This window comes from Sinocyclocheilus rhinocerous, unplaced genomic scaffold (assembly GCF_001515625.1).
Source record: "Sinocyclocheilus rhinocerous isolate Xijiao unplaced genomic scaffold, SAMN03320098_v1.1 scaffold4057, whole genome shotgun sequence".
In the NCBI taxonomy this organism is placed as follows: domain Eukaryota; kingdom Metazoa; phylum Chordata; class Actinopteri; order Cypriniformes; family Cyprinidae; genus Sinocyclocheilus; species Sinocyclocheilus rhinocerous.
The window spans coordinates 2055-15628 of NW_015628361.1; the positions used below are offsets into that span (position 1 = coordinate 2055).

General features: G+C 37.9%; 1 protein-coding gene across 1 annotated transcript in view; it reads right to left on the reverse strand.

Moving 5' to 3' along the window:
- Positions 1–893: 893 nt before the first annotated feature.
- The window catches only part of LOC107737733 (low-density lipoprotein receptor-related protein 1-like), an 88926-nt gene continuing 76245 nt past the window's right edge, over positions 894–13574 (reverse strand). The window contains exons 31-40 of the mRNA XM_016549319.1: positions 11035–11184; positions 10823–10963; positions 9952–10077; positions 5712–5843; positions 4533–4667; positions 4306–4435; positions 4084–4210; positions 2515–2666; positions 2099–2223; positions 894–1413 (exon numbers count right to left, since the gene is read on the reverse strand). Coding sequence (XP_016404805.1) covers positions 914–1413; positions 2099–2223; positions 2515–2666; positions 4084–4210; positions 4306–4435; positions 4533–4667; positions 5712–5843; positions 9952–10077; positions 10823–10963; positions 11035–11184 — 1718 coding nt within the window. The 3' untranslated portion in view covers positions 894–913. The remainder of the gene's footprint in view (positions 1414–2098; positions 2224–2514; positions 2667–4083; positions 4211–4305; positions 4436–4532; positions 4668–5711; positions 5844–9951; positions 10078–10822; positions 10964–11034; positions 11185–13574) is intronic.

A 13574-nucleotide genomic window follows, 5' to 3' on the forward strand; every position in this document is an offset into this window, starting at 1 on the left:
AAAAACTGGTCCATTGGAGTGAACGGAGTTGTCACACTCTGCATTTGAACAGTCAATAGCAAATACTTAAACTAATAACAAAACATACTTACAGTCGCTGATTCAGAAGCGCTAGATTGTCATAGCAAAGTCGGAATTGACCCACTTTTAGCCTTTGCACAGCCAGCCTTGTAGGCTAACTCTCCGGTTCGCAAAACTGTCGTCCATGAAATGCGTTGCACAAATTAAAGCATCTGGGTTGTGCTGTTCTGTTGTAACTAAATCTTAACCAATGATTCCTAATTGCATCTACTTCCGGAAGGCCAAATAAAGTGCTTTTGCTTTCGCACTGAAATACACAGCGTCTCCCTGACATGGCTGCATCAACACTACTGCTGTTCCTGAAACCATGCCTTCTTTCTTTGCGTGCACATTTGGGCGGCATTATGCTAATATTTCCACATAGTGACGTAGATATGTGGGGGCGTGTTAGAACGAGCCGTTTTAGGTAGGGGTGGTTGACTCTTAACTTTTATAAAGAATATCTCTTTGGATTTGAGACTTTAGTCTTTGCAACTTTACAGATCTTCTTTATGCACCAAGAGCTTGTAACACTCCAAAGAGAAAGTAAAATTTGAAATCGCATCATATGACCCCTTTAACATTTTTTTTTCTTTTCAAGCAATGATTTTTTTTTTAATGTTTTTAGTTTTAGTTAACTATAATACCCTTGGTTCATGCTTGCTATGCTAAGAAATACAGTTCATTACAATAACCATAGACTGATTGTGGATGCAGCCTGGAAATGTCCTGAACTGGTACTGAAATATGAGGTCAGGCATGTTATTTATTTTTGTGATATTCATCCTAACATTCAAGAAACGCTGTGAAAATGTAATGGACAGAAAGGGGTTAAAAAAAAAAAAAGCAGGAACTAAAAGGACAGAAAGCAGGACAATGGACAGAAACCTTGAAGAAACAGGTCACTGACACAGATAAAACATCCAGGAAAAATCAGAGCAAGCAGAAAGTAGAAAGACGTTATTATTTGAAACTTACTCTCGACCACGGTCTTCCGATTTGACCCGTCGTCATTGATCTGCTGAATATTTCCAAAGTGGATGTCACTGTAGAAGATCCGATTGGCTCCTTTTCCACCTCCTCCGCGGTAATCAAACGTTAGCGCGATGACGTTCTTCATGTGGTCAGGATCTTCAAACGGTTTGATTGGTGCATTGAGGTTGTTTTCATCTGATAAGTGCACACTCTTTAGTATCGTGCGTTCTGAATACAGCAGGTATCCGTCGTAGTCACGGCAACTCTGACCGTCCTCGGCTAGCATTCCGTGAGCGCAAGCACATGTTCGCTGTCCATTACCACGGTAAAGACAGAGTTGCTGGCAGCCACCGTTGTTGTTCTTGCAGATATTAGTTCCTGCAGACAGATTTGTTTGAAACAGTTAAGAAATACTGCAACCAAGAAAAAAATCTGAATCTTTTTCATAGATTCAGTGATATTAGCATTAGCATGAGATCAATATGCAAAGTTAGTGACTCAGTTTATCAATCAGGAATTGAGACATTAACATGTTGACTATTTTATTTAAAACTGCTGTTTTGAACGATGAAGAAAAAAGATAGAGGAAAAAAAAAACTGAATATAAATAGTTTAAATGTTGATATTATTATATATTTAAGGTAAAAAAAAAAGTATTATAAATAAATAAATGTTATTAAGTTTCGGGTTTTGGGGAGTTGCACAACATGACATTTTAAACAGCATGAGATTTTAAAATACTATTAAGCAGTGAAGCGGAGATGTAACAATAAAACATTACACCAAACCAATGTTATTTTAGTATCATTGAGAATTTTTAGATTGAGATTTATTGTTTTTTATATATTTATTTATACTTATAGATTTCAAATTACCTTTTATTTTTGTATTTTCCATTTTAATTTTGATTTTAGTATTTTTTGTCATATTTATTAGTTATCATTTTTTTATGTCTATATTTTTTTATTAATTTTTATATACGTTTTTATTTTAGTTATTTTAGTACATTAAGTTAAAGAACAAGAACAAAGTTCTTTACAAAACAAAGTCATGTGACACTCACCTTGTTGTCGCGCTCTGTTAAAGACCTTGATGTCTTTGAGTTGGACGCCGATGCCCGTCCTCAGACTTACTGAATCTGTTGCATTGTCTTTACTGCCGCGCTTTATTGAACCATTCGCATGAGTCCTAAAGAAATAATATGCTTTTTTATTTGTTTATTTTTAAATAAATAAATAAAATAATAATTGTAATGTGCAATTTACATATGTATAGTTCATGTAAGACTTTTAACATATAAAAATTAGGTACTACAGCTTTAACATCATCTGGTTAGACTAAGTTCAAAGGCTCTTTAAATAGGGATAGCAAATAAAATAAAGGTGTATTAAAAATTCTATAAAATGTTCAATGCTGTAGATTAATCATCATGTTGGTGATGAGGAATGAATGTTTTAAAGTGTACAAGAACACACTGACCGGTCGCTCCAGTATATGTAGCTCTCAAACACAGATACGGAGAACATGTCCATGTTGTTGCTGGAAAGCACCACCTCTCTGTTCTCACCCGTCTCCAGGTTAATGCGCTCAATCTTATCTGTGCGCGCGTCGCACCAGTACAGCAAACCCTCCTACACGACACACAATGACCACAACTTTAGTCAGTGTTATTGTGTTTAGCATGCATCTGAGTCGTCTATTAATGAGAGGAAGTTGCTAATACATTTCTTCATGTAATTTGCAAATATGTCAGCTTTTTACCAAACTCTAGTGAGCTGCTTATCTAGACTTGTAGCACAAACAGCAGCCAGCTACCGATTTGTTAAATCATGCTAGAAACATGTTAGCAACATGCTAAAACATGCTAGCAAGGTGCTAAATCATGCTAGAGACATGCTAAAACTTGTCAGCATTGTGTTAATGCATGAGAGAAACCTGCTAGCAACATGCTAAAACATGTAGCAATGTGCTAATTCATTCTAGAAACATGCTATCATCATGTTAAACATGCTAACAAATTGTTAAATAATGCTAGAAACCTGCTAGCAATGTGTTAAAACATGCTAAAACATGCAAACAATGTGCTAATTCATTCTAGAAATGCTATCTATCTATCTATCTATCTATCTATCTATTTTGCTGTCTGATAGACAGTGGCTTTAAAACCTTCAAACTTCAAGCTTTTAAAACTGCTTCAAATTTAAAATCTTCAAACTTCCAGATATTAAATCTACTTCTAACTTTCTGAACAGGCTTTCTCAAGCCAACATCAAAGTTTGTCTTGTCAAACTTTACAATCTAGTTCCATTATTTTTTATCTTCATTTACAAGTGAAAATGTCACAATTCCAGTTTAATTGTGCAATGGTGTCAACTGTCCCTTTGCACCACCTGTGGTTTCTTGAACGAGTTTCACATGTGACTGGGTTGTATTTACCACCACGGCAGATGAAAAAGGTGGACAAAGTGAGAAAAACATTATAAATAAATGAATAAATGAATGACTGAATAAATAAAACTATGAATAAAAATGTGATCAATCTAATTAAAATGGATCTCACCCAATATGTCACTATATACTTTTATGCTTTTATCAAACTATCGCATAAATAAGCTTAGCAATATGCTACTATGGGTAGATCGATTCAAGATTCATGATTCATTTTCAATTTTGTTCAGGAATGCAAATTCAGAATGATTTGATTAGGTCCAATTCATAATGATATTCAGTTCGATTCGATCTTGATTAATGATCCAATTCTGTATTTTTAAAGAGCATTCATCTGATTACAGTATGGAAATGCTTCTCCTGATGTGTTTATCCTATAGAGAATGCCATGAGGTTTTCATGTAAAAAAAAAAGCATTTTAAATAAATTATTGACTGAAGCAAACGATTCACGATTCAAATTCCATGTTTCAAGATCTATGTATTGGCAGGATTTGTAATCGATGCATCAATAAACGAGTCAATGGTTACACCCCTAGTGCTTACTAGAGATTAAAAGTATGATATTCACACAGAGTTGACATAAATGTGTCATATGCACCTGATAGTCAATGGAGATGCCGTTGGGCCAGCTAATACTGACGTTCACCAGCACAGCTCTGTTAGATCCATCCAGACGAGATCTTTCTATGCGTGGATACTGTCCCCACTCCGTCCAAAACAGATACCTGCACACACAACCCCCCATGAGGAGAGTGCCGCTTCATTCATGGAGCAGAAACGCACAATAAAAGACAGGAAGTCAGCGTTATTCGGATCTCACCCTTTCTCAGGATGTACAGTAATGGCCCGCGGTTTGTCCAGTCCTTGGGAGATGACCACATATCGAAAGGAGCCATTCAATCTGGCAACCTCTATCACATCAAAGCCCTGGTCCGTCCAGTAGATGTTTCCTACAGCACATACAGGAACAAGGCAGTAGTGCTCGGTATTGTATTAAAGCTCTGAATGCACCTGAAAGTGGCAAAAGTGCCTGTGCTTGAGACTCACCGGCGATCCAGTCGACAGCGATGCCCTCCACACGGCCGATGCCATTAGTGACGATGTCCTCTCTCCACGTCTGATCTCTCTTAGCTCTGCTGATGGTGCTCAAACCCATGTCAACCCAAAAGATGGTGTCATTGTCTATATGACGATGGAAAGAACACGAATATGAATTACAGAATAGACTACATACAGTTACAGGAAAAATACAAACAAACAAAAAACAGATATACACTTGGTCATCATTCAACTGCATAGCATCCTTTGAGACCACTACAGTTTTCCCAATATCAAAATGCCAGTACATATCAGAAACCAGTACATTTTTACAATTCATGATACAAATTTCAATATTCCAATATGCCGCAATATGCTATCGAACACTCCTTTTTAGGGCTGCCAAAAAAAAATTCGAATTTCGAATATTCGTCGAATTAAAAAAAAAAAAATCACATTCGAATGCAAAAACGTTGCATTCGAATTTTAGGTCTGCGTCAGCCGTCAGGCAGCCTTATCAGTGGCACACGAAATGCGACGACAATGTAAGTGTCATTGCATTTTAATGCTTTTGTTAGCCTATCCAGCTGAACCCACTACATGCGGCGCTGCTACGTTGTTCATTCATATATTGCGGAAAACGAGAGCATCAGTGTGGAGAAGATGTTGTTTACGGCAAAACTAAAACCAAGCCGTTCACACAGAACGCATATTTATCACATTTTCTAGAGGGACGTCTATCGTTGCACTCGCGTCTCGCACAAGAGAGCGGCATGTTTAGAAAGCCATGTAAAATTAATGCAAGTTGAATACTGTGACCATGTGATATTTCAGTTTTTCTTTTTTAATAAATCTGCAAAAATGTCAACAATTCTGTGTTTTTCTGTCAATATGGGGTGCTGTGTGTACATTAATGAGGAAAAAAAATTAACTTAAATGATTTTAGCAAATGGCTGCAATATAACAAAGAGTGAAAAATTTAAGGGGGTCTGAATACTTTTCGTACCCACTGTATAAACCATACTGGAGCATATTCACATATATTCAGTTTACTGACAGGCAAACATAATTTTTCTTATTTGGAATGAGTTTCAGTCTTTTCCTGCTCAGTTTAACACCTGCTCATATTATACCACTATTGTACATCAGAAAACATCTGCATTATAAATCAGGAGCTTTGAGACTCACCGGCATGAAAATCAATCCCGACGGCGAGTGATGTGCCTGAAACTGGTACAAGGGCATCGGATTTGTCAGCGGGGTCCAGCGGGATTCCTCTAATGCCCTCATGAACAGAGTACAGCAGGAATGAACCCACACCTGAAATCAACACAACAACCACCACGCATCAGCCTGTTTCTACAAACGCAGGCTTTCGTTATTATTTTTTGCTACTTTTCAAATTCCTATACAGGTGCATCTCAATAAATTAGAATGTCGTGGAAAAGTTCATTTATTTCAGTAATTCAACTCAAATTGTGAAACTTGTGTATTAAATAAATTCAATGCACACAGACTGCAGTAGTTTAAATCTTTGGTTCTTTTAATTGTGATGATTTTGGCTCACATTTAACAAAAACCCACCAACTCACTATCTCAACAAATTAGAATACTTATTAAGACCAATAAAAAAAACATTTTTAGCCTTCTGGAAAGTATGTTCATTTACTGTACATGTACTCAATAACTTGGTAGGGTCTCCTTCTGCTTTAATTACTGCCTCAATTCGGCGTAGCATGGAGGTGATCAGTTTGTGGCACTACTGAGGTGGTATGGAAGCCCAGGTTTCTTTGACAGTGGCCTTCAGCTCATCTGCATTTTTTGGTCTCTTGTTTCACATTTTCCTCTTGACAATACCCCATAGATTCTCTATGGGGTTCAGGTCTGGTGAGTTTGCTGGCCAGTCAAGCACACCAACACCATGGTCATTTAACCAACTTTTGGTGCTTTTGGCAGTGTGAGCAGGTGCCAAATCCTGCTGGAAAATGAAATCAGCATCTTCAAAAAGCTGGTCAGCAGAAGGAAGCATGAAGTGCTCCAAAATTTCTTGGTAAACGGGTGCAGTGACGTTGGTTTTCAAAAAACACAATGGACCAACACCAGCAGATGACATTGCACCCCAAATCATCACAGACTGTGGAAACTTAACACTGGACTTCAAGCAACTTGGGCTATGAGCTTCTCCACCCTTCCTCCAGACTCTAGGACCTTGGTTTCCAAATGAAATACAAAACTTGCTCTCATCTGAAAAGAGGACTTTGGACCACTGGGCAACAGTCCAGTTCTTCTTCTCCTTAGCCCAGGTAAGACGCCTCTGACGTTGTCTGTGGTTCAGGAGTAGCTTAACAAGAGGAATACGACAACTGTAGCCAAATTCCTTGACACGTCTGTGTGTGGTGGCTCTTGATGCCTTGACCCCAGCCTCAGTCCATTCCTTGTGAAGTTCACTCAAATTCTTGAATCGATTTTGCTTGACAATCCTCATAAGGCTGCAGTTCTCTCGGTTGGTTGTGCATCTTTTTCCTTCCACTCAACTTTCTGTTAACATGCTTGGATACAGCACTCTGTGAACAGCCAGCTTCTTTGACAATGAATGTTTGTGGCTTACCCTCCTTGTGAAGGGTGTCAATGATTGTCTTCTGGACAACTGTCAGATCAGCAGTCTTCCCCATGATTGTGTAGCCTAGTGAACCAAACTGAGAGACCATTTTGAAGGCTCAGGAAACCTCTGCAGGTGTTTTGAGTTGATTAGCTGATTGGCATGTCACCATATTCTAATTAGTTGAGATAGTGAATTGGTGGGTTTTTGTTAAATGTGAACCAAAATCATCACAATTAAAAGAACCAAAGACTTAAACTACTTCAATCTGTGTGCATTGAATTTATTTAATACACGAGTTTCACAATTTGAGTTGATTCAGTCTGTGTGCATTGAATGTATTTAATACACAAGTTTCACAATTTGAGTTGAATTACTGAAATAAATGAACTTTTCCATGACATTCTAATTTATTGAGATGCACCTGTATGTATAGATTTTATTGTTTTACCCTTGTATTTCCCTCCAAGACTAAACTGAATATACATTACCGTTCAAAGTTTTGAAGGTTAGCACACCAAGGTTGCAGTATAAACAGTAATAATGTAAATAATAAAACTTTTTTTCAATTGTAATATATTTTAATATGCAATTTATTGTTGTGATCAAAGCTGAATGTTCAGCATCCTTTCAGCACCCAGTCTTCAGTGTCATATGATCCTTCAGAAATCATTCGAATATGCTGATTTATCAATACTGAAAACAGTTGTGTTGTAAACAGTGATACTTTTATTTTTTAAGGATTCTATGATGAATAGAAAGTTCAAAAGGACAGTATTTAAAATGGAAATCTTTTATAACATTATACAGGTGCATCTCAATAAATTAGAATGTCGTGGAAAAGTTCATTTATTTCAGTAATTCAACTCAAATTGTGAAACTCGTGTATTAAATAAATTCAATGCACACAGACTGAAGTAGTTTAAGTCTTTGGTTCTTTTAATTGTGATGATTTTGGCTCACATTTAACAAAAACCCACCAACTCACTATCTCAACAAATTAGAATACTCCATAAGACCAATAAAAAAAAACATTTTTAATGAATTGTTGGCCTTCTGGAAAGTATGCTCATTTACTGTACATGTACTCAATACATGGTAGGGGCTCCTTTTGCTTTAATTACGGCCTCAATTCGGCGTGGCATGGAGGTGATCAGTTTGTGGCACTACTGAGGTGGTATGGAAGCCCAGGTTTCTTTGACAGTGGCCTTCAGCTCATCTGCATTTTTTGGTCTCTTGTTTCTCATTTTCCTCTTGACAATACCCCATAGATTCTCTATGGGGTTCAGGTCTGGTGAGTTTGCTGGCCAGTCAAGCACACCAACACCATGGTAATTTAACCAACTTTTGGTGCTTTTGGCAGTGTGAGCAGGTGCCAAATCCTGCTGGAAAATGAAATCAGCATCTTCAAAAAGCTGATCAGCAGAAGGAAGCATGAAGTGCTCCAAAATTTATTGGTAAACGGGTGCAGTGACGTTGGTTTTCAAAAAACACAATGGACCAACACCAGCAGATGACATTGCACCCCAAATCATCACAGACTGTGGAAACTTAACACTGGACTTCAAACAACTTGGGCTATGAGCTTCTCCACCCTTCCTCCAGACTCTAGGACCTTGGTTTCCAAATGAAATACAAAACTTGCTCTCATCTGAAAAAAGGACTTTGGACCACTGGGCAACAGTCCAGTTCTTCTTCTCCTTAGCCCAGGTAAGACGCCTCTGACGTTGTCTGTGGTTCAGGAGTGGCTTAACAAGAGGAATACGACAACTGTAGCCAAATTCCTTGACACGTCTGTGTGTGGTGGCTCTTGATGCCTTGACCCCAGCCTCAGTCCATTCCTTGTGAAGTTCACTCAAATTCTTGAATCGATTTTGCTTGACAATCCTCATAAGGCTGCAGTTCTCTCGGTTGGTTGTGCATCTTTTTCTTCCACACCTTTTCCTTCCACTCAACTTTCTGTTAACATGCTTGGATACAGCACTCTGTGAACAGCCAGCTTCTTTGACAATGAATGTTTGTGGCTTACCCTCCTTGTGAAGGGTGTCAATGATTGTCTTCTGGACAACTGTCAGATCAGCAGTCTTCCCCATGATTGTGTAGCCTAGTGAACCAAACTGAGAGACCATTTTGAAGGCTCAGGAAACCGTTGCAGGTGTTTTGAGTTGATTAGCTGATTGGCATGTCACCATATTCTAATTAGTTGAGATAGTGAATTGGTGGGTTTTTGTTAAATGTGAACCAAAATCATCACAATTAAAAGAACCAAAGACTTAAACTACTTCAGTCTGTGTGCATTGAATTTATTTAATACACGAGTTTCACAATTTGAGTTGAATTATTGAAATAAATGAACTTTTCCACGACATTCTAATTTATTGAGATGCACCTGTATATGTCTTCACTGTAATTTTCAATTTAATGTGTCCTTGATGAATTTCTTCAAAAAAATACTGACTCCAAACTTTTAAACAGTAGTGTATGAAAAACGGATAAAAAATAATAAACAAAGAAACAATAAGAAATAAAATATATTATTTTATGAAAATTATTTGTTTTGACATCATTTACAAGACTTGTCAAATTATAAAAAGTGTGAAAATTAAATGATGTGTACTTAAGATACATTCAATGCAATCTATAAAGATAGCAAGACAAATGGGTCTGTTTCATTATTTGTCAGGTAAAAACACCCATAGTTGTAGCGACACCCATGCATTTACACTGTGCAAACACTGTGGTCTATTGTACCTCCATGTCATTTTCCCAAAAGGAAGTCACACATAATTGCGAGTCTGAATGTCAGGTGTGTGTGTGTTCTGCTCGTACCCTCACAGGACTGCCGTCCGCTCCTCAGGCTGTATCCCGCGGTGCACATGCAGGAGCGGGTGGAGGGAGACGTGGGCAGACACAGCTGAGAGCAGTCACCATTGTTGTTACTGCACATGTTTGAACCTGATTATACAACACACACAGTTAAGGCCAGCATTAGCATTGCATCACTTGCAGTGGATTCTCTGCAGTGAATGGGTGCCGTCAGAATGAGAGTCCAAACAGCTGATAAGAACATCACAATAATCCACAAGTAATCCACACCACTCAAGACCATCAGTTAACATCTGGAGAAGACAAAAGCTGCATGTTTGTAAGAAACAAATCCATCATTATAGCATTTTTAAGACATTGTTTTGAGCTAAAATACGAGTCCATAATCCATAGTAATGCTTCCTCCTGTGAAAAAGTCATCTGGTCTGAATCAGGAGAGAAATCTGCACAGATCAAGACATTAACTGATGGACTGGAGTGGTGTGGATTACTTGTGGATTATTGTGATGTTTTTATCAGCTGTTTGGACTCTTATTCTGACGGCACCCATTCACTGGACAGGATCCATTGGTGAGCCAGTGATGTAATGATACACTTCTTGAAATTCGTTCAGATGTAGAAACAATCTCATCTAAATCTTAGATGGCTTGAGAGTTAGTACATGTTCAGCAAATTTTCATTTTTAGGTGAACTATCGCTTTAAATTAAGTCATGGTCATTCTTTTCAGCACAAACAATCCCTTTTTTCGATGCTAATGTGGCTCATTGTAGGCCCAATGAACTAGCTTGAAAATGGCAATTTGTGCTCAGCACAGATTTTTTGGGCTGTCAACTGAATAATTCCTTATACATTGCATGCAGTTGATTCTTGAACCTGTCTGCACGGTCTCATTGTAGATCTTCATGTGCATCATGGGAGACGTGCTGTTTCTCAAGACCTTCCAGTCTCCTCCATCACTCTTATCACAGGTGCCGATCTCATCCGTGCCCTGATCCGCCCACCACAGCTTATCACCTACACAACATCAGTCATAACATTAGTATTTTTAAAAAGACAGCCAATTAAACGATCAGTGCTATATTTACCCATGATAGCCAGTGCAGAGGCTTTGTTGAGTTTGCCTTTGACCGCGTCTAACACCTCCAGCCCTGATCCGTCCAGCTTACAGCGGTTAATGGTGCTGTTTCCTGAGCTGATCCAGTACAGATGCTCGGTGTCGTAGTCTATGGAAAGACCTGCAGCACAGACATGACCAGCAGCTCAAAAGGATGCAGATGTGCTTTATAATTCTCAGTGGTTTCTGAACTGTTTAAAAATGTTTTTACTGGTTTATGCTAGAGCACTGCACAAGTTTTTAGAAAGAAGGTCATCAGACACATCCGGGTCTCATGCTTATAATCATACAGATAACAGTTTACAATAAGGTTCCATTTATTAACTACATTAGTTGACATGAATCAACAATGAAAAATACTTCTAAAGCATTATAAATTATTAAAATCAAAAGTTGCATCTGTTAATATTAGTTCAATCATGCCAACTCTCGGAATGAATTTTACCAGCATTTATTAGTAAGCATGGAATGTACATAGGCTTGGTCTTGGCGAACTAGATCTGCTACACTGCTGCTGAAGGAGTAAGGATACATCTGAAATGCACATGAAACAGTGACTTGAATTCAGACTGCTGCAAGGAAAATAGGGAGAACCCCCCCAAGCAGATCTAGGCAAGTGGTGCTGGGGATGGTGGAGGGTTAGTGAAATCCCATGGCGCTGCAATGAACTGATTCGATAAGTCAGGAATAAATAGGTTACGTAGATAGGAACAAACAAATGATTGGATGAAGCAATCAGCTTTAAGTAAACCAATCAGCTGCTCAGAAGAGTTTCATGACTGAACTAGATATTTAATGGATCGGAGCTACTGTAACATGGACTATGAATTTTATTGTTTAAAAGAGATTAATAAATACTGTAACAAGTGTATTGCTCATTGTTATTTCATGTTGGTAATTAACTAATGTTAACAAATGAAATCTTATTGTAAACTCCTACCTGTTACATGTCTGTGGTGATTTTCCTTTGACCTAGTTTCCCTTGTTGTATTGATTATGTCATTCTGTTCACCTGTGTTCCATTCATTAAGTCATTAATCCCTCACTTGCTTTTACTCCCTGTTCTGTTCAGTCCTTTGCCGGTTATTGTTTGGTTCTATTGTGTTGGGCTTTACATCCCCCCCTCCCCCCTCCTTGATTAATTAAATACAGGGCTCAACAGTAATGATTCAGTCTGCTTGCCCAGTCAGGCCAGTAGTTCAGATTTCTACTTGCCATAATTTACACAGTATTTTTTATTTATTTATTTATTTATTTTTTGGAATGTAAAGTTATAATTTTATATTTACTTACATTAAATGTATTAATTTAAGAATAATAAAATAGTAAATAATAGAAATAATAAAATAATTTAAAATGTTGTAATGTTGTCATTTTACATTGTTTTATGTACAGTATTTTGCATAATTTAAAAATTAATGATTTATTATACATTTTTCACATAGAAATAATTATTTTTCATCAAATACTCAGTTTAAAAATTGGCAATAACAGATCTTAAAAGGTTACAGGAAACTCCAAGACTTTCGCAACAGAAATGTCACAGAAAACCAGGTGCAGTAGCGCTTTGGGCGACCTGAATTGGAGTCCCGGCTTGAGGTCCTTTCCTGATCCATTTCCTGTCTCTCCACACATTGCTCCCTGTCAACTCTACACTATTTTATGTAATAAAGGTAAAAAATAAAAAACTAACAAAAAATCTAAAGAATGTAATAGACTGAACCGCCTAAACGGTTGTTGTAAGCTCAGAAGTACACAAATGATAATTAAGAGGATCATTCTAATATTATCTCCTTAAGTAATGCATCTGTCTGATTAGTTATACCACACAGTAGAGGTCTACACGGGTCCAAAAATTCGTACCCGAACCCGAAGAGACCCGTAAATGTGCTACACTGAACCGACCCGGACCCGTCTATTATTTTGAAAGTTGGACCCAGGCCCGTGCAAAACCGAGAAATGTCAAAAATGTACTACCCGGAACCGATGCGGACCGTCAATTATTTGAAAGATGGACCCGAACCCGGCCGGGAAGACACAGACCCGACTGGACCCGATCGGCACATATTCCACAGCAAATTGCTATTAACAAGTCGATAAACAAGTTGCGAAAATTAAACTTTTTGTCTTACCTAATGTAAGAAGCCTTCTCCCTTGTACCTGACTATGATGCACACAATCCTCCTTGCCAAAAAAGTTCCATCCGTGTTATTCCTCTCTTGCCAATTGAAACGCGTAATCCACTCATTATTCCAGTTTCAAAAGTCCACTTGCTGTCACGGTGACGGATGACAAATGCAACTTTGCAGTTTTGCATTTTTTGTATCTCGAGTCAACTTGCATAATAATTTAGACTGTTTGCCCATTTGGATTATAATAACGATTGCTCGTCCAGTGCCATGGCTGCTGACGTTAGCTTTACTTATTTGCTATCATCTCTGTGCTCTCTGAGCCGAGTCTGAGCAAAAAAATGTAGATATAACAACAAGATGGTTCATTCATAATATTATT